The 21845-nt window shown below is 38.8% G+C and overlaps 1 protein-coding gene across 7 annotated transcripts in view; it reads left to right on the top strand.

Moving 5' to 3' along the window:
- Positions 1-1714: 1714 nt before the first annotated feature.
- ICE2 (interactor of little elongation complex ELL subunit 2) overlaps positions 1715-21845 on the top strand; it is a 73171-nt gene continuing 53040 nt past the window's right edge. For 3 of the 7 annotated variants that reach the window (XR_004960952.1, XM_036273124.1, XM_036273165.1), the window contains exons 1-5: positions 2435-2877; positions 2977-3108; positions 4871-4975; positions 18918-19179; positions 20417-20536. Coding sequence is in view for 6 of the 7 variants with exons in the window: in XM_036273124.1 (XP_036129017.1) it covers positions 3068-3108; positions 4871-4975; positions 18918-19179; positions 20417-20536 (528 nt within the window). In the remaining variant the exon portion in view is untranslated. Of the gene's footprint in view, positions 1814-2434; positions 2878-2976; positions 3109-4594; positions 4748-4870; positions 4976-18917; positions 19180-20416; positions 20537-21845 lie in introns of those variants that run through there. The other 4 variants (XM_036273156.1, XM_036273148.1, XM_036273131.1 and 1 more) reach the window with 4 other exon arrangements.

The following is a 21845-nucleotide window of genomic DNA, read 5'->3' as shown; positions in this document are numbered from 1 at the left end:
GGAAAAAAGGATGTATATATTTAATATATTGTGATGGCAAAAGTTTTGAGAGTTGATTTTCAGTATCAGCTTTATCACTGATCATGCACTTGACAATCTGGGCCTCAATTTCCCTATCAGGAAAACAAGAGGGTTGGACTAGATAATCTCCAAAGTTTCTTCTGCTCTAAAAATTCTGATTCTGTGTTCTATCTTATAACCACCAGAACTCAAGATACACCAAACCAGAGCAGACTGTTTGATGATAATCTAGAATCTCAATACAGGCCACATCTGGGGATGTTATCACAGCACTATTCTGTGGGCTGGTGCAACCCAGCAGTGTGAGTGCTTAAGTGGTTCTCAACATTCCTAATGCCATGACCCTTTAATACGGTTTCTCATGTTGTGGTGACCCCCAACCATAAAATTATTTTCGTTGCTACTGCATAACTATAATTTTGCTACTGTTATGTCTTAGGCGACCCTTGTGAAAGGGTCGTTCGACCCCCAAAGGGGTTGCGACCCACAGGTTGAGAACGGTTTACTAAACAATTCTGGAGCTGTCCTTGAGCAGTTTCTGAAGACTGGGACAGAACTCTCAACTCTCTCTCTGACAGCATGCTTTATGAGATAGTACCCAACACATCAACTTCTACATTGCCTTGGCGCCCATCTCTATCCTAACACAGGCCGTGGATATAACTCACCTAATGAGGAATGCTACCTCCACAGTGCCCAGCATTGCACAGGTTGATCTGCGAGCATTAACAACCACTGTCTCCTAACCAGCCTCTTCCTGTAACTCATCCAGTACCTTGCCAGATGAACTTTCCTGAAACACAGATCTGATTGTGTTGTTCCTCTCTTTAAAAGCTCCCCTCTCTTCCTGGCATTCTATTTCTTATGCAATAAAGTAGAAATCCGTAGTCCAGCTTACAAAATCTTCTGTGGTCTTGTTCCAGCCTATTTTTCCAAACCCTGTTCTGCTACTCTTCACAAACCTTGAATTCCAGGCAAAATAACCTACCTAAAGGTCTTTATATTTAAAGGAGAATTTTAACCTAAGTATAATTTTATGCTAACATACTTTAAACAGCATAAATCATTCTAAAATTTAGAACACTCTTCCCTGATAGCACACAAACTGAACTCTGTTCATGCAATTCGCTTATGTAACTCCTTGTGCTTGTCTGTCCAGAATGCCCTTCCCCATCATCTTCATACTTCAAATTCTTCATATGAGCTGCCATGTCAAGTGCCCAATGCGGTAACTGACATCATTACTCACACGTGTCTTTAGCTATCTGAAGCTGCCTTCTGTCCCTAGATTCTCAATGATCAAAAGCGCTTGGAAGAAACCGGCATTTGGTCTTAGTCCACGCACAAATGAAGCGCTCAATAAAGCTTTCCTTCATGAATGGAAAAAAGAAAAAAAAAAGCCAGGTGGAAACTGACATCTAAACTGGGGTGGGGATGGAGTGAGCAGCTACGATGTGCCAGGTACGGAGCCGAGCGCAGTTCACCCCTTACGTGAGGGTAGGGAAGTTCAGACAGTGGAGTCCGCTGGGTCTTTCCAGTACTGTACCAACCTCCGCAAGGTGGAGGGCTTCCTAGCACAACCAGCGGCCGGCAGCCGTCCGGCCCAAGAGCAGTTTCCGGCTGAACTACTCGAGCGCGCGGGTCGCACGGGCCCCGCCCCTGCGTCGCGGGTGACGTCACCACGCTGTGCCGGGGCGGCGGAGCCACGTCCTTTAAATAAGCGCTTCGCAGGGCGCGCGCGACTGTGTGGAGTCGGGACGCGGCCCGGGCCAGAGCCACCGCGGACCGCGAGGTGGGCGGATGGGCCGCTTGGCAGCGGACACGCGCAGGGCCGGGCGCTGCCCTGCGGGCGGGCGCGCTCTCGAGGGGCGGGAGGAGGCGCCATGGCGGCCCCGTCGGCCGGGACGGGACGCTCTGCTCTGGGTTCTGGCGCGGCCCCGGGCCCCGGCTTAGCTCTCCCCCTTCCTTGCCCCCTGGAACCGTGTATCTCTGATCTTTTAGTCCCCTTTCCCCCCGCCATTCCTTTTGCCCTCATTGAGTCCCTCTCCCCTGCCCCACGCTGGGTTCAAGTGCCAGAGCTGGGCCAAGTGGGAGCGGGTCAGGCCTGCAGGTCCCCAGAGACCGACTCCTCAATTTGTAAGTTTCTCATCTGCCCCTTATCAGCCCGCCCAGGGTGGCAGGAGAAGCACCGAACAAGGAGTGGTCGAGCCTGATTTATAGTCCTGGTGATTCCTCTAAGTGACCCTGTGAAATGCCACTTGAGTTGCCTGGACCTCAAAAGTGAGGTTCTCTTTGAAGGATTTTTTGTTTGTTTTTGTTAATCCTCACCCAAGGATATTTTTCCATAGATTTTTTTTTTTTTTTTTTTTTTTACATTGAGAGGACTGGAGGGGGTGGGGGGGAGAGAAACATCTGTGTGAGAGAGACACATCCATTGGTTGCGTCCAGCAGGTACATGCCCTTGATGGGAGTCGAACCTGAGACCCTTCCTCTGCAGGCCAAGGCTCGTTTAAAGATTTTATACCCAGGAAGCTTTTGGCCTGCTTTGCTTGCCAAATCTGCCCCATGATGGCAGGATTGGGAAACCCGAGGCAAGATTTATTTTGGCAGTTAGGGGTTGGGGGAAAGTGGAGTGAAGATGTGCAGCTCCATGCCATGAAGTGATGCTGTTTGTAAGCAATGACAGCGCCATTCTGTTTGGGCGCTTATTTTCCCAGTGAGTGTTCTGAGAGTGATTCCTGGAGCAAGTTAAATGGAGAAGGACTTAGCCTACATCATCATTGCTGTTTTACTACCAAGAACCTTGGGAACGTTCATCTCTGCTGTATTCTGTTGTAGGTGTCTTTCAGTTTTAGGGTAGGTGTTAGGAACTGATTCTTCCTTACATGGGTTAACAGCCTCTGTCCCACCCAAACAATCACTTGAATTTAATGTTGACCTTTTGTTTTTCCCCAGGAAGTGTTGATTCTGGAGAAATCCTGCCTTTGCTGGAACCTGCATGACGAGGCAGCAGAACTGAGCTCAAGTGAAGCAGAAGTGTAAGAATATGAGCTCCCTAATGGCCATGAGCGAACCAAGGCTGAACTGGTGAGTCACATCTGTTTGCAATGGCCTAAAGTGAATTAGAGTAGGATTGGGCTGGATTAGGAAAGGAGGGTTTCTCACCTGGAGAGATTTGGAGGAAACAGGAAGAAAAAAAAATTAGTAGCTCAGAATTTATCCCACTCTCCTCTTCACATACTGAGCACTTTTGAGTTATAGCTAACTGCACTTCCTCTCTTAAAGTGACAATTCAGCGCTCAGATTGCTACTAGGTATAATTCCCTCATGCATTTATTGTTGGTCTCTTAGTGAAGGAGAGATGCTGGAATTTTCTTGTGTCCAAGAACCTTGCCCACTTTTGTACAAGCACTTAAAAGACCCCTCTTTAAGAAAGACAAGCTTCTTTCTGTTATGTTGGAATCTGTATCAAGTGACCATGTAAACGCATGGACTGTTTTAGAAGTATATGAGAACTTCACAAATAGAGGACTTAGTTAAGTAACCTAAGTGGCTTTGTAGAGATGTAACTAATACATGTGTTGCTTTAGATTAATTTAGCACACATTTACTGACCATCTACAGTTTGCTAGCCAAGGAGAATACAAACGTTACAAGAGATTATAAGGATAATTAAACAGCACCTGAGTCTAAGAAGATGGAATTAGTATGTGCTCAATAAGTATTTGTTTATTGCAGACAATGCTTTCTTCCCCCAAAGAGCTCGCAATCCCTGAGCCCTATGACTTTGTTTTTGTTTGATATGCAAAAACCTTAAAATGTAATGAGATGGCACATATACAGTACCATAGTAAGTAATAGGAACTACACTGGTGCATAGCAAGTAATACATTCTAATTTTACCATTTATACTTTAATCATACTTTTTTTGGATAAATGCCTTTAAAAACACTAAGAAATTAGTATGGAGCAAATGTGCTAGAATTTTCCATTTTGGGAACAGGCCCACCAAAAGTAACTGTTTAATTAGAGGTATACACATTTATGCTTCTTGCCATAAAGTGTGTGTTCTGATGCAGCATGGATGCTTATATATACCATTGACTTTGTGAAACCCAATGTGGTTTAGAGCCTTTGCACAGTATTGTAGCCCTTGAACTATACTTTTCCATTGAATCCTACTAGTCTTTGTCCTCCCAGATAAATGGTTCTTAGTGTTTTTAGTTTTTTAATTCTTTCATTCAACCAACATTTACTGGACGTTTACTATATGGAAGGCATTGACTATAATATGTTGGTCTCTAAATTATTAATGTTATGGGAAATCATATATGACCTTAGAAGTGGTTTTAGTACAGACATACCATTTATCACATTTGCCAAGTTAATGAAAATAAGAAGGTATACTCTTTGTAGTGTATTGTGGCCTGGCATAGTAGCGTATGAAACAAAAATAAATTGAGGAGCATTTTCTGTCAGTAACCAAACAATGTTAGGCCCAGAGCCAGATGTGAGGCCTGCCCCTGACAGACCTTTTATTGTACTTTAATCTCTTCTATTTTTAACTCTCTAGCATCTCTGACATTTATTTCATTGGATAATAAAGGAAAAGCAAAGCTGATTGTTGGAACTGGAGAACTTCAGAATGGGCCTAGGCTAAAAGCTACCCAAGAAGGAAAACATGTAAACTCATACATCTGTTATATGAAATTAATATTATGAAGAGGTGACTATCTAGAAAGGGGGTATAGAAAGCATGTAGTTACAAATTGCAATTGTACCTTTATGCTGCTTACTCTGGCATGAAATTTTGAATTGTCAAATACAAGTAAATTACTTTGCTTCACAGGGATGTCTCCTCAAAAAATGGCCTTAAGACATTTTTCTCTCGAGAAAATTACAAAGATCATTCCATGGCTCCAAGTTTAAAAGAACTATGTATTTTATCTAACAGGTAATATGTTTATTTATGTTTATTTATTTGGTTATCTATTTCCATATCTGGTTGTTATTTTTCTGATAGTTGAAGTTTTATATCTATCTATATCCACTATTAAACATTCTAATTCTAGAAATGTAAAAATTAAAAAACAGAACCCAGTACCCAAAGATGACGACTCTTTGGTATATATCTTTTCAGACCTTTCTCCACACTTGAACAGATAGATATATATTAAAACAAAAATAGAATCATATTTTAAATACTATATAATACTATACATACTGTAAAACTGTTTTATAGTTTGCTTTTTTATTTAAAATGTGTTCCTCTTTTTGAAATGAGAATACATTGATGAACGTTTTATAATTATTTCTGAGACAAATTAGTATAAATTGAAATGTTTGGTTAGAGGACATATACATTTATATTTTAATAGATATTTCCAAGTTGCCAGAGATTTTCTTTTTCTTCTCTGATATGAAAATGCCCATTAAGTGATCATTTTCCCTTCTCTCTGCTTGCCTGCCTCTAAAAGTTCTCTCCCTGGTAATAGGCTGTTTCTACTGTATTGTGATTGGATCTTGAAACCAAGTAATCAGGTTTACTAGATATGAGTAAATGTGCCAAATGAGGAAGTAGGAAGCTCCCCTAGGGGAGCAGAACATTTACTTTCATCCTTTGTCCACTTCAGTGGAGGAAGTATACTTCCAGCCTCTTCATTGAATGTGATTCCATCGTTTCCTCCCTTTTCAGTACCCTTTCTATCAATTAGCATCCCCTCTTACTCCTATGTCTTTGTTCTGTCTTGATTAGTATAGGCATGCCTCATTTTCTTATTTCATTTTTTTCCTCCAATATTTATTAATTGATTTTTGTTACACATTTCTCCTTTTTCCCCGCTAAATCTCCTCCTCTCCATTCCCCCCACCAGCATTGTTGTCTGTGTCATTGGTTATGCATACATGCATACACGTTCTTTGGATCATCTCATCCATCCCCCATCCCCCGCTCCCCTACCCTGAGGTTTGTCAGTCTGAACCATACTCCTTTCTATATCTATGTCTCTGGGTCTATTTCATTCATCAGCCCACCTTGTTCATTATATTGCACAAATAAGTGAGATCATGTAGTATTTCTCTTTCTCTGATTGGCTTATTTTGCTTAGCATAATACTCTGGAGGTCCCTCCATGTTGTCTCAAAGGATAAGAGATCTTTCTTTTTTACAGCTGCATAGCATTCCATTGTATATATGTACCACTGCTTTTTTATCCACTCATCTATTGTTGGACACTTGGGCTGTTTCCAGATCTTAGCAATTGTAAATAGTGCTGCTATGAACATAGGGGTACATATATTCTTTCTGATTGGTGTTTCAGGCTTCTTAGGATATATTACTGGAAGTGGGACCACTGGGTCAAATGGCAATTCAATTTTTAATATTTTGAGGTAACACCATACTGTTTTCCATAGTGGCTGCACCAGTCTGCATTCCAACCAGCAGTGTACTAGAGTCCCCTTTTCTCCACACCCTCACCAGCATTTGTTTGATGATTTGTTAGTGGCAGCCATTCTGGCAGGTGTGAGCTGATACCTCATCGTTGTTTTAATTTGCATCTCTCTGATGATTAGTGATGTTGAGCATTTCTTCATATGTCTCTTGGCCATTTGTATGTCCTGTTTGGAGAGGTGTCTATTCAGCTCCTCTGCGCATTTTTTAATTGGGTTCTTTGTCTTCCTTTTTTTGAGTTGTATGAACACTCTAAATATTTTGAAAATTAACCCCTTATCTGATGTATCATTGACGATTATGCTCTCCCATACAGTGGGTTCCCTTTCCATTTTGATGGTGGTTTCTTTTGTTGTGCAGAAGCTTTTTAGTTTGGTGTAGTCCCATGTGTTTATTTGTTCCTTTGTTTCTGTTGCCTTAGGTGATGTATCTGAAGATTCTGCTGTGTATGACATCTGAAATTTTGTTGCCTGCATTTTCTTCTAGGATTTTTATGGATTCACGAGTCACATTTAAGTCTTTTCTCCATTTTGAACTTATTGTGTGTGGTGTAAATTGATGGTCTAGTTTCATTTTTTTTGCATGTAGCTGTCCAGTTTTCCCAACACATTTATGAAACAGGCTGTCTTTACTCTATTGTATGCTCTTGCCACTTTTGTTGAATATTAATTGACCATAATGTTTTGAGTCAATTTCTGGGTTCTCTGTTCTATTCCATTGATCTATATGCCTGTTCTTGTGTCAGTACCAGGCTGTTTTGATTACAGTAGCTTTGCAGTATAACCTGATATTCAGTATTGTGATCCCACATAGTTTGTCCTTTTTTTTAATCCTCACCCAAGGACATTTTTCCATTTTTTGTTCAGATAGAGTGGGGGGGAGAGAGAGAGAGAGAGAGAGAAACATTGACGTGAAAGGACACATCAAGTGGCTGCCTCCTGCACGACCCAACCAGGGCCGGGGACAAACTGCAACTGAGGTACGTGCCCTTAGTGGAAACTGACCCAGGTCTCTGTAGACCACAGGCTGACGCTCTTAACCACTGAGCCAAAATGGCTAGGGCTACTTTGTCCTTCTTTTTCAAGATTGCTGTGGCTAAGACTCCCAGTACTATGTTAAATAAGAGTGGCGAAAGTGGGCATCCCTGTCTTGTTCCTGTTCTTAAGGGAAATGCTTTCAGTTTTTGCCCATTGAATATGATGTTGGCTGTAGGTTTTTCATATATGGCCTATATTATGTCGATATATGATCCCTCTATTTCCACATTGCTGAGCATTTTTATCAGAAATGCATGCTGGATTTTGTCAAATGCTTTTTCAGCGTCTATTGATATGATCATATGGTTTTTATCTTTCATTTTGTTTATGTAGTTTATTACATTTATTGATTTGCAAATATTGTACCAGCCTTGCATCCCTGGGATAAATCCTACTTGGCCATGGTGAATAATTTTTTGAATGTATTGCTGGATCCGATTTGCTAGTATTTTGTTCAGGATTTTGGCATCTATGTTTATTAGGGACATTGGCCTGTAGTTTTCTTTCTTTGTAGTATCTTTTTCTGTTTGGAATTAGAGTTATGCTGGCCTCATAAAACGATATTGGGAGTCTTCCTTCTTCTTGAATTTTTTGGAATAGTTTGAGGAGAATGGGTACTAGTTCTTTAAATGTTTGGTAAAACTCCCCCGTGAAGCCATCTGCACCTGGGCTTTTGTTTGCTGGGAGAGTCTTGATTACATCTTCAATTTCCTTAGTTGTTATTGGTCTGTTCAAGTTTTCTATCTCTTCCTGGTTCAGGTTTGGGAGACTGTGTGTTTCTAGAAATTTGTTCATTTTGCTTAGGTTGTCCAATTTGTTGCCATATAATTGTTCATAGTATTTGTTAAACGATCCTTTGTATTTCTGTGGTTGTTACTTCTCCTCTTTCATTTCTGATTTTGTGTATTTGGGTTCTCTCTCTGTGTTTCTTGGTGAGTCTAGCTAAGGGTCCATCAATCTTGTTTATCTTTTCGAAAATCCAGCCCTTTGTTTCATTGATCCTTTGAATTGGTTTTTTTTGGTCTCCATGTTGTTTATTTCTGCTCTGATCTTTACTATTTTCTTCCTTCTACTTGCTCTGGGGTTTTCTTTTTGTTTGCTTTCTAGTTTTTTAACTTGTGAGGTTAGATAGTCAATTAGAAATTTTTCTTATTTCTTGAGGTAGGCCTGTAGTGCTATGAACTTCCCTCTCAGAACTGCTTTTGCTGCATCTCATAGATTTTGTGTTGTTGTGTGTTCATTTTCATTGGTTTCTAGAAAGTTTTTAATTTCTTCCTTGATCTCCTTGGTAACACATTTATTGTTTAATAACATGCTATTTAGCCTCCATGTTTTCAAGTGTCTTTGCATGTTGTTGTTGCAGTTGATTTCTAGTTTCATGCCATTGTGATCTGAGAAGATGCTTGATATAATTTCAGTCTTCTTAAACTTGTAGAGACTTCATTTGTGTCCTAACATGTGGTCTTTCTTTGAGAATGTCCCATGTGCACTTGAGAAGAATGTGAATTCTGCAGTTTTGGGGTGTAATTCTCTGTAGATATCTATTAAATCCATTTGATCTAGTGCTTAATTTAGAATCTCTGTTTCCTTGTTAATTGTTTGTCTAGAGGATCTATTCAGTGATGTCAGCAGGGTGTTGAAGTCCCCTGCTATGATTGTATTGCTGTCAGTTTCTCTTTTGAAGTCCTCCAGAAGATTTTAAATATATTTTGGTGCTTCTATATTGGATGTATATATGTTTACCAAGGTTATATCTTCCTGTTGTATAGATCCTTTCAATATTATGTAGTGGTCTTCTTTGTCTCTAGTTATGGCCTTCATTTTAAAATTTATTTTATCAGATATGAGTATTACTACCCAGCTTTTTTTCTTTTCTGTTTGCTTAGATTTTTTCCCATCCCTTCATTTTCAAGCTATGTGAGTCTTTTGTTGTGAGGTGGGTCTCTTGTAAGCAACATTTTGGGTCCAATCAGCTACTCTGTCTTTTGATTGGAGCATTCAATTCATTTATATTTAAGGTGATTATTGATATGTACTTATTTATTGCCATTTTTGTTTAGTGTGGTTATATTTTTCTTTTTATTTCTTCTACTAATTACAGCATTCTTTTTAACATTTCTTGCAGTGCTGGTTTGGTGCTAATATATTCCCTTAGCCTTTTTTTGTCTGGGAAGCTCTTTATTTGACCTTCTATTTTGAATGATAGCCTTGCTGGATAGAGTAGTCTTGGATTCAGATCCTTGTTTTTCATGACCTTGATTACTTTGTGCTACTCCCTTCTGGCCTGTAGTGTTTCTATTGAGAAGTCAGCTGAAAGCCTTATGGGGGTTCCTTTGTAGGTAACTTGTTGCTTATCTCTTGCTGCTTTTAGGATTCTCTCTTTGTCTTTAATTTTTGGCATTTTAGTTACTATGTGTCTTGGTATGGGCCTGTTTGGGTTCTTACTTGGGGCTTTCTGTGCTTCTTGAACTTGAATGCCTTCTTCCTTCAACAAGTTAGGAAAGTTTTCTGTCACTATTTTTTCAAATATATTCTCTAACCCTTGCTCATTTTCTTCTTCTTCTGGAACTCCTATGATGCGAATGTTACTATGTTGCTAGTTGTCCCACAGTTCTCTTAGGCTGTTTTCCTCTTTTTTAATTGCTTTTTCCTTTTGGTTTTCTGATTGGTTGATTGATTTTTTTTCTACCCTGTTTTCTAATTCCCTGATGTGGTCCTCAGCTTCCTGTACTCTGCTGGGTATTCCTTCCAGTGTGTTCTTTAGTCCTGCTATGTAATTCTTCATTTCCATTTGGTTGGTTCTCAGTGTTTCTATATCTTTACTCATGGTGTTGATGTCCTTACTCATGCTGTTGAGCTTCCTCAAGATCATGGCTCTGAACTCCACCTCTGATAACTTGCTTAACTGCATTTTATGTATCAGTAGAGTTCTCTTGTTCTTTCATTTGATATTTGTTTCTTTGTTTCACCACTTTGGCTATCTCAGTGGGTTTTGAAGCCTGTCAAATTTTCCCAGTGGGTGTTGGTGTTCTGTTTGTGGCTCCCTCTACTGGGTTTGGATATGTGTCGGAGGACCCACGTTCAAACACACTGTCAAGTCTTATTTTCCTGGGTAGATTTGCAAGCCCAGGAAATGTTCAGTTATCCTCTAGCTTTTTGCTTGGAGGCTATTAGTCTCAGTTACTTGATGAGCCTTGGGTTGTAGCCCTCAGCTGAATGAAAGATTCCCTCAGGTATTCAGTGTAAGAGCATTTTCAGAGGGTGGGGCAGATGCTGGTTGTTAATGAGCCTCAATTTGCATTTTTCTGGCCCAGCTAGGTAGGGTTAAATCTCTGAGGGATGGGCTGCTGCTTCTCCCCAGGGCTCCAGGAAGGAGCAAGATGGTCACTATCCTGTGTGAATATTACTCAGCATAAACTCTGAGCGCCCTTCAAATCTGGGGTGTCTCCACAGATTTCCAGGCCAGTTCACCCTCCCTCTGCCAGAGCCCAAGGTGAGTGGCTGTAGCTAATTTAGTGCTCTGTCCCGGCCCTCTGCGCTGTAGAGCCAGCTTGGGATTTTAATCCCGAGAGAGCTGCTCACAACTAAAATTGCTGCTGTCTGTGAGCTCCCAGTTCAACCTCTCATGCCTCTACAGACTTACCAGGCTAGATTCAGTGTCCTTGTTTTCTGTCCCTGGTTATATGATCCTCTTCAGTTGTTTTTCTGATGCCTTTTTCTGACAATTTATCTTTACTTTAGTTGTAATTCTAGTTTGGTCTTGGGAGATGGTCTGTGTAGCTTCCATTCACTCCACTGCCATTTTTGGAATCTTCCTAGGCATGCCTCAGTTTATTGTACTTCACAGGTGTGTCTTTTTACAAATTGATGGCAAGACTGCTACCTGCAAAAAGGTTACTTCTCACTCTATTGTGAAACTTACTTTATTCCAGTAGTCTGAAACCAAACACACATAATGTCCAAGGCATGCCTGTATTTAAAAGTGCTCAAATTTTTCTTGTTTTTAATCCCTGGACTCCAGATTCCCTTCTAGTTACTTTTTTACTTCTTTTCTCATTTATACTTAGACTCCTTTAAAGATTTGTATATGCTTGCTGGGAGGAAATGGGGGATAAAAATACTATAACATATGCAGTAAACAACAAAATGGCAATAGTAAATTCTTCCCTATCAATAATTACTTTATTTATTTATTTATTTATTTTTATCCTCACCAGAGGACATTTTTCCATTTTTTGTTCAGGTAGAGTGGGAGGGAGAGAGAGGAACAGAGAGAGAGAGAGAGAGAGAGAGAAACATCGATCTGAAAGGAACACATCGAGTGGCTGCACCCGCACAACCGACCAGGGCCGGGGACAAACTGCAACCGAGGTATGGGCCCTTAGTGGGAACCGAACCCGGGTCTCTCAGGACCGCAGGCCGACGCTCTAACCGCTTAGCCAAACCGGCCAGGGCTCAATAATTACTTTAAATGGATTAAACTCTCCAATCAAAAAACAGATTGGAGAATGGATTTTTAAAAAATCTTTCACTGCACAGCTCACTGGACTTGCTTTCACTGAACATCTCGCTGTAATCTGGCTTCCACCCTCTCTTGTCTACTATGACAGTTCCTCTCAAGATCATTGAGCTATTACTGTGGAGATATATCTCACTCGCTTAGTTTTCTGATGACTGTTATTTCTCAGTCTCTTTTACCATCTTCATTGTTAGGTTTATCATGATAGCTCATCAGACTGTGGGGCTTTTAAAAAATACTGATTTTAGTCCAGGCTGGTGTGATTTAGTTGGTTGAATATTGTCCCATACACCAAGAGGTTGCCAGTTCAATTCAAGAGGTTGCTAGTTCAATTCCCAGTCAGGGCACGTGCTTGGATTGTGGGCTCAATCTGGTTGTGCAGGAGGCAGCCAATCGATGTTTCCCTTTCACATTGATGTTTCTCTCTCTCCCACTCCCTTCCTCTCTCTCTCAAAATCAATTAAAAAATAATAATAAAAACTAAGTAGCCCTGGCTGGTTTGGCTCAGTAGTTAGAGTGTCAGCTCACAGACCAAAGAGTTGTGGGTTAGATTCCAGTGAAGGGCATGTACCTTGGTTGCTGTTAGGACCCGACCCTGGTCAGGGTCGTTCGGGAGGCAGCCAGTCAATGTGAGAGAGACACATCAATGTTCACTTTCTCTCCCCCTCTCCTTCTCCCTCCCTCCCTGTCCCCCTCTCTCCCTCGCTCTCTCCCTTTCTCTCTCCCTCCTACTCTATCTGAAGATAGATGGAAAAGTATCCTCGTGCCCTGGCCGGTTTGGCTCAGCGGTTAGAGCGTTGGCCTGCGGTCCAGAGAGACCTGGGTTCGGTTCCCGCTAAGGGCATGTACCTCAGTTGCAGTTTGTCCCCGGCCCTGGTTGGGTCGTGTGGGTGGCAACCACTCGATATGTCCCTTTCATGTCAATGTTGTTCTCTCTCTCTCTTCTTCTCTCTTCCTGCCACTCTATCTGAACAAAAAATGAAAAAATATCCTTGGGTGAGGATAAAAAAAAGAAAAAGAAAAGTATCCTTGGGTTTGGATTTAAAAAAATAAATAAATACAAGTTATTAAAAACATATATACTTTGATTTTGCACTCTCAACTCAACCTTTTGAATTTGAACCTTTGACTATGTGTCTGTGCAATCAATTAAGCCCATCGATACTCGTTTAAGTTGTCTTTATTCCTTTACTATTACAAACAGTGAGCATCCTTTTTATACGTGTGCTGGTATAAGAACTATGATAAATTTGTATAAGAGGTGGGTGTGTGTTTTTATTTTGATAAACAATTGACAGATTGCCATTAAAAACATTTTAAAAAATGCTTTTTTTTTCCTCACCCGAGAACTTATTTTGCATTTATCTTCAGATAAAGTGGGAGGGAAAGAAGGAGGAAGAGAGAGAGAGAGACATTAATGTGAGAGAGCGACATTGCATGGTTGCCACCCACACGACCTCAACCGGTGCCGGTGACAAACTGCAACTGAAGTACGTGCCCTTAGTGGGAACCCAACCCAAGACTCCCCGGTCCTTGGGCCAATGCTCTAACTGCTAAGCCAAACTGGCCAGGGCACAAGTGCCTTTTTTTTTTTTTTTTTTTTTTTATATCCTCACCCGAGGACATTTTTCCATTTTTTGTTCAGGTAGAGTGGGAGGGAGAGAGAGGAACAGAGAGAGAGAGAGAAACATCGATGTGAAAGGAACACATCGAGTGGCTGCCACCCGCACAACCGACCAGGGCCGGGGACAAACTGCAACCGAGGTACGCGCCCTTAGCGGGAACCGAACCCGGGTCTCTCAGGACCGCAGGCCGACGCTCTAACTGCTGAGCCAAACCGGCCAGGGCACAAGTGCTTTTTTTGATTCCATCAAATAGATACACAGGTACACATAAAAATAAGCAAAAGTTATATTAAAGAGACTATTCAAAAATAAATATTCCCGAAGAGGCAATTTTTAAAGTAATATTCTTCTCCCCAAACTGCATAATTATGTCTTAGCTAATATCAGGTATAGATGGATAAGTCAATAGGTGCCTGATGAATGTGTATCTATGGCTGTTTTTTTATTTTTTATTTTTTTTCTTTATTGATTTTAGAGAGAAAGGGAGAGGGGAACAGAGATAGAAACATTGGTGACAGAGAACATTTATTGACCGCTTCCTGCATGCCCCCCACTGGGGATCAGGCCACAGGGCATGTGTCCTGACTGAGAATTGAACCAGCAACCTCTTGGTGCATGGGTAGATACTCAACAACTGAGCCACACTGGCTGGGCACCCCTCACTATTTTAAAAACTTTTATCTCAGTTGTCTTTTTTTTTTCATTAGACTAAATATTTCTAATATTAATCTTCTTTATCTTGCCACTGCTTCTTAATTAATTTAATGATTCTTTATGAGCCCACTTCTGTTTAGCATATCCCAGGTGTGGGTTCTAGTCTATATTATGTAAGGGAGAGGACATCTTGCTGGCAGTTGGGCTCACCTAACTCCTAATTTTCTTTTTCCTAGAATATATTTGTTTTTCTTTAGATTTATATATAGCACAAAATAATTTATTATTATATTATACCTTTTAGTATAGGAAAAGCAAAGACAAAGGCATTGGTTCCATATGGTTTCCAGTCTTTTTGTCTAACCTTGAATTTTATTAAGTTTTACAGTAAGGAATGGATTTTCCGATTGTTAATTTACAACTGTTTTCTTGATGGAAAACTAGGAAGACTACAACATTTTCGTTAGCCTTAATTTTGTATTTTTTGTATTCTCTAACATTTGGGAAAATAGTAATAACCTAACTGGACTACTTTCAACAATGCAGTTTTCATTCAGCCCCTTGTTGAAATGTAAACATTTGCCTTTTTTAAAATGTATTTTATTGTAAGTATTGCAGATGACCCCTTTCTTCTTGCTCCCACCTCCCCTCCTGCTTTCCCCAACCTAATGTCTGTGTCCAAGAATAAGTTACTTGGTTTATTTCTTCATGCCATTTTCTTAAATATGTTTTTATTGATTTTTTTAGAGAGGAAGGATGAGAGAGAGAGATAGAGACATGGATGTGAGAGAGAAACATTGATCAACTGCCTCCTGCACACCCCCTGCTTGGGATTGAGCCTGCAACCCAGGCATGTGCCCTGACCGGGAATAGAACCGGGACCTCTCAGTCCATGGGACAATGCTCAATCCACTGAGCCACACCAGCCTTTTTTTTTAAAATGAAAGTGTCTGGCTGTAGATGTTTATAACTGAGTTTCCAACAAGAGGGAACATAGTTGTGCATAGAAAAATAATTATCATATTTTAATATGTTTAATATAGAAAAGTAAATCAAATTCAGGAAGTACAGGTAGACTTCAGATGGAGACTAGAAGCATCATTTCCAAATGCTGCTTAAAGAAGCTGCCCCAACCAGTAGACTTAAAAATTAGGAAACTTGAAGTTTTGAATTCTGCCTTTTTCCCAAAGAAACTTTAAGTAAAAAGGAGACTGGGTAGTAGACAAAATGAAGGGTGAAAACTTCAAACCATCAGCTGAAATAAAATATAATGCTGTAAATGTGGATAGAGAAACCCTGTCAGATGCTTTTGGCTTGCACCCTGATGAAGATTTTGACAGCACTGCACATGGAAATGGTCTTGATGTGCTGCCATTTTCGTCTTTGCTGAATGTAGCCAATTTAAACTGCTAGAATTTCTTGACATTCCTACTCTGGCATATCTGAGTCAGCATCTTGTTGCTGCAGCAGCTTAATTAAATTTGCCAGTTTGTGCCACGAGGACAGACATGTTCTCATATTCAGAGAGACAGCTGTGAAGCAGTATTGTTAAGAATTGCGGACACAATACTGTTAGGTTTGAATAGCTCTCAAGGCATTTTCTAGTGAGAAATCAATTTGCTGTGATACATTTCTCCCAAGATCAGCAGTTAATATTCATTTTGTTAACCTAAAATATGCTTTTTTTTATACAGTTATTGGAGAAACTTTAGTCGCTAAGTATGTCTTTTTCACCTGTATTATTTTCAGAGCCAATTTAATCATCCTTATTTTAATTTGCATAATTCTTTTCTCATTCACTAACCACCTATCTTGATTAGTTTTCCATCCATTGTTTAAAGTGGTCTTGAGTATGTCTGCTTTATTTTGGGACCCTAAGTAATTTTCTAAAAATTTTGGAATTTTTACCATATTATTCTATATTGTCAAGTTGATTTAAAACAAGTCAGTGTTAGTTTTGGATGGAGCTTAACGTACCCTTTGTCCAGATACAGATCTAGATTGTAATTCTCAACCTTAATCAGGCCAAAAACCTATTTTTCATAACAAATATTTGTAAGAAATAAGACACCTCTTTTACTGGCCTGAATTGAAATTCATAGATAATAATAGCCACAGACATATTTAGAAATAATGTCATAGATATATAAATGTGAAACAAAAATAATTTATATTCTAATATGTAAATGCCTAAATACTACTGCCTGGAAGATATAATAAAGTAGTCAGATGCACCAGCTAAAATGAATAAGGTTGTATTTAAGAGAAGATAAACTTACCACAAAGCAGTGATTTTCAACTGGTGTGCCACAAGAGGCACATGGTTCTGCCGCAAGGAATTTTATTTTAAAACATCCAATACCTAACTATTTAGTGAGGGGCACTGACCCCTTTTTCCTTAGATTGTCAAATAAAAATCTTACAACAGCCAACACAACAATAGTTGTCCAGCGTGAATGTCAAAATAATACCTTTTTTTGGGTCAGATCGGCAAAAAATATACTTTTTGGTGTGCTGCAGAATTTTAATAATTAGTTTATGCATGCCATGAGGTGAAAAGGTTGAAAATCCCAACCATAAAGGAATCATAAGAAAATCAAAGAGAATAAAATGTATTGTTAAGTAAAACAGACCAGATTTATTTGTATATGATATCAGAAAGCCTGAAGAGACCTTGAAAAAGTTGTGCAGGACCACCAAACATCACAGGCAGGTACTATTTCTCACCTCTATATGCCTTTAATTCTTTCCCTCTTTTTTTGACAACCCAGATTGCACCCACAGGTTTCCAAAATACCCTAAGGGAATTAATACTGTCACAATTGAGAACCACTGCGCTGGATATTTCTTGTCTCCCCTCTCTTCCTCTTTTTTTTTTTTTTTGGCGGGAGAGAGAGAGAAAGAAACATCAACATGAGAGAGACACATTGATTGGCTGCCTCCAGCACCACCCTGACTAGGGCTGGGGACAAACTGCAACTGAGGTACGGGGTCCTTGACCAGAATTGAACCCTTGGACCAAAGAGTCATAGCGCTCTAACTGTTGAGCAAAACATGCCAGGGCCCCCTCTCCCTCTTTATCCCTGATCTGGACGTCCTTAGGAGTCTTCTCAGTCACCTATTCAGTGTGTTCAGTTTGGAAACCTGAGAGCTCTCCATAGTTGCATTGTATTGATGTACATATTTACTTTTTTCCCCCTCTTCATTTGACTGATCTACTTGATTGTAAGATCCTAGAGAGTAGAGATTGATTATATCTGCTCAATGTTGATTGTATCCCCACTACCCAATACAGGGCTGGCGCATGGTAGTCACTCAATAAATATTAATTAATAGAGGAATGAAAACTGAATCAACATACATCCATCTTTCTCATTATTCTTTCTTCCTCTTGGTTTATCATTGTTGTTTAATTTGGAACTAAATCATAGAGAATAGTTACTGGTGTAGAAATTAGAGTCATTGAGGTTAAAGAAATGTGTGTGTGTGTGTGTGTGTGTGTGTACTTTAAAACTTATACAAATGTAGATTGCAATAGCTGAATATCAGGAATAAAGACAGATTACGAATAAGATAAGAAATTTGTATTCATATACCTTAATTGGAGTGATAAGGTAATTTTTTTTTTTTTTTCATCCTCACCTGAGGACATTTTTCCATTTTTTGTACAGATAGAGTGGGAGGGAGAGAGAGAGAGAGAGAGAAACATCGATGTGAAAGGGACACATCGAGTGGCTGCCACCCGCACGACCAACCAGGGCCGGGGACAAACTGCAACCGAGGTACATGCCCTTAGCGGGAACCGAACCCGGGTCTCTCCGGACCGCAGGCCGACGCTCCAACCGCTGAGCCAAACCGGCCAGGGCGTAATTTTTTTTTTTTTAGTTGGGGTAGCATTTTATAAACATATGGTAACAGGTTCTCTAGCTACTCACTGCAGAGCATTTCATTATAGATATGCCAAGATTTCTCTTTTGCATCCATGCAAAGTATAGAGACATTTCCATGGATTCAGCCATGTACATGAGTGATAGAAGGTTGAACAACTTTTCTAAAACCTCTGTTGCTTTCATAAAATATGACACGCAGTTGGAATTTTCTTTTTAATTCTTGAGATAATAAAAGCAGAAGAAACCAGAAAATTAGAATCTCAGTGAATTGGTTAGCATCTAGCTTGTGACCACATCATATCCTGCTCTCTGGCTTTTGTTCATCATATTAACTGATATGTCTTATTGAAGAATTTAAGCATTATAAAACAACTAAAATGTAAACATGAAATACCTGCATATATAATTGGCAAGAGTGATTTACCTCTCTTCAATAGAGGGGAAAAAACCTCCGAATTGAATAATTTGTCTAAGGATTATGCCTCTTCCTCTCCCTCAGATGATTGAAGGTAAGTTTATAGTGCACTCCTATCCTGCATAATACTTAATTTATATCAAATAGCTAAACATCAAAATGCAGGTGGCAAAGTTAGATAATTCATAATTTACTGTGTTAATCATGCTATATTCTCCCTGGTGATTAAGAATCTTGAGGTTCCATGATAGTAATCTTCATATGAAAAGCACATGTTTGTAAATTGTAATTTTTTTTTCCTTTCAGGCGTATAGGAGAAAATTTGAATGCCTCAGCAAGTTCTGTAGAAAATGAGCCGGCAGTTAGTTCAGCAACTCAAGCAAAGGAAAAAGTTAAAACCACAGTTGGAATGGTTCTTCTTCCAAAACCAAGAGTTCCTTATCCTCGTTTCTCTCGTTTCTCACAAAGAGAACAGAGGAGTTATGTGGACTTGTTGGTTAAATACACAAAAATTTCTGCTAATTCCAAAGCTGTTGGAATAAATAAAAATGACTTCTTGCAGTACTTGGTATGTATTCTGTTCTTCAGCTTCCGCAAAAAATATTTAAAAGTGAAGAAATATTTTAAATTTGCTTTTATGTTTTTAGGTGCAATCATATTAACAAAAATGGAAAATTTAAGGTGTTTAGTTGATGGACAAATTGGTGCTTTAATTCTTTTGTTGGTTCTGGTATGGTTTGGGCATTTTGCTCTAGTTCTGGCATATTTCACTCTATTTCATCTTAAGTACTATCAGTAGAGCTTTACATAGGTCATTGAACCAATTTAAAATTTTTGTTTATTACTTTAGTTTCTAGAGATTCAGCTATATAAATGATGCTACGCTGAACATCATTGTTGCAAACTCTGTTTATATCTATGATTGTTTCCTTAAGATAAAATTTTAAAAATAAAATTGCTAGCCCTGGCTGGGTAACTCAGTTGGTTAGAGCGTTGTCCAGATACGCCAAAGTTTTGGATTCGATCCCCGATCAGAGCACATAGAAGAATCAGTCAGTGAATGCTTAAGAAGATGAAACAACAAATCTCCCTCTCCCTTTCTTCCTCTCCTTTTTTCCCTCTCCCTTTCACCCTCTCCCTTCCTTCCTTCCTTCTTCTTTCTCTAAAATCAATCAATCAATAAAAATAATAATAAATAAAACTGCCATATCAGGAATTATACAAGTTTTTAAGGCTTTGATCTGCAATTACACATAGGTAAATTGTTCTCCAAAAGTTTTAAATCGTTTTGTTTATACAACTATTGTGTAGAAGGGTTTTTTTCTTTTATTTTTTTTTCAATATTTTCACTAATACTGGAAATTACCTTTTTTCCCTTTAATTTGATATGGAAGAAATGGTGATCCCTTGTTTTACATTAATTTACAGTAATTACTAATAAAAATAAGCATTTCCCATGTGTTTATAAGGCATTTCTGTTTCTTTTGTAATTTACCTATTCATTTGCTCATTTTTCCATTTGGGTGTTTGTTCTTTTATTGTCAATAGCATTTTATAAAATAAGCTTACTAATTCCAAAGCATGTATTATAGTATTGGTAATTTGCTTTTCTGTTTTTGAGGAGTTTTTAGTAACAAATGTATCATCATTATATAATAATTTTTATTAACTTCTTTGTGATTTTTGCTTTGGATATGATACTTTTAATTATTCTTTAAGTCCAAATTATTAGAGTAATACTTGAGAAGTGATTGTTTTTAATCAAGCTTCTTATTCCACAACATGTCTGCTTTTAAAAAAAATAGGATATGAAAAAACATGTGAACGAAGAAGTGACTGAATTCCTAAAGTTTTTACAGAATTCTGCAAAGAAATGTGCGCAGGATTATAATATGCTTTCTGATGATGCACGTCTCTTCACAGAGGTAAAAAAATATTAACATTTACTTAAACTGCCAAGTAGTAGGCACTAGCAGTATTTTATAATGTGTGATGCATCCTGTCAAATGCATATGTAAATACCAGTATTATCAATTTAGAGACCAAATTGTATGTAGGTTTTTTAAAATCATACATTTAAATAATAGAAATACTGTGCTAAGACCTCAAAATCATGTACTGTAGTATATTCTTCTTTTACTGATCCAATTACCATATTTGAGATTATATTTTACTCACATGGATGGTTTGATCTGATGCACTGATTTCCTTTATGAGAGAATGGTTGTTTAAGGAGTTAACTTAGTCATTAAAAATCTGAATGGTCCTATAAAACTTAGTCACATAAATTGGTATTTATTAACTTCATGGTAACCAATCACCAAATAAATTTCAACTGAGTTCATTTTTTAATATAAGTCATACATGCAAATGTATTAGCAAAGCATATAAGTCACTCTGCCTTGTACCCTGCCATCATTCAGTGAACCTGGGAGAAATTTAGAGTAACCTATATAAGTAGTTAATATTAATACATGCAATTGAGATGTAAACAACACAGGGGTTAGGGTTGTCGACCCCTCACACTGTCAAAATTTGCATATAACTTTTAACTCCCCAAAAACTTAACTACTAAGAGCCCACTGTTGACTAGTAGCCTTACCAATAATAAGCAATTAACACATATTTTGTATGCTACATGTATCATATACTGTTTCCTTACAATAAGGTAAACTAAAGAAAATGTTATTAAGGAAATCATAAGGAAGAGAAAATATATTTACAGTATTTATTGAAAAAAATCTGCATGTAAGAGGACCTGTGCTGTTCAAACCATATTGTTTAAGGGTCAACTGTATTATTGTAGCAGAGTTCATCTACATACATGCCAGTCTGGATTTTTCTTTAAGCCTTAAACTAGTCATTGTATACAACATTGTGCTACCCTTAACACTATTGAACTCAACACTTAAAAATGGTTAATATGTTAATTTTTTTTTTTTTTTTTTATAGAGTGGGAGGGAGAGAGAGGAAGGGAGAGAGAGAGAGAAACATCGACGTGAAGGGACACATCGAGTGGCTGCCACCCGCACAACCAACCAGGGCCGGGGACAAACTGCAACCGAAGTACGTGCCCTTAGCGGGAACCGAACCCGGGTCTCTCCGGACCGCAGGTCGACGCTCTAACCGCTGAGCCAAACCAGCCAGGGCTAATATGTTAATTTTTATGTATATTTTATTATAATGTTTTAAAAATGGTCACTGTGAATTGGGGAACAACGGTGTATTAGTTTA

Source organism: Molossus molossus, unplaced genomic scaffold (genome assembly GCF_014108415.1).
Source record: "Molossus molossus isolate mMolMol1 unplaced genomic scaffold, mMolMol1.p scaffold_m16_p_1, whole genome shotgun sequence".
Taxonomy (NCBI): domain Eukaryota; kingdom Metazoa; phylum Chordata; class Mammalia; order Chiroptera; family Molossidae; genus Molossus; species Molossus molossus.
Note: the sequence above shows the minus strand (reverse complement) of the source record. Positions and strands in the feature narration are given on the sequence as shown.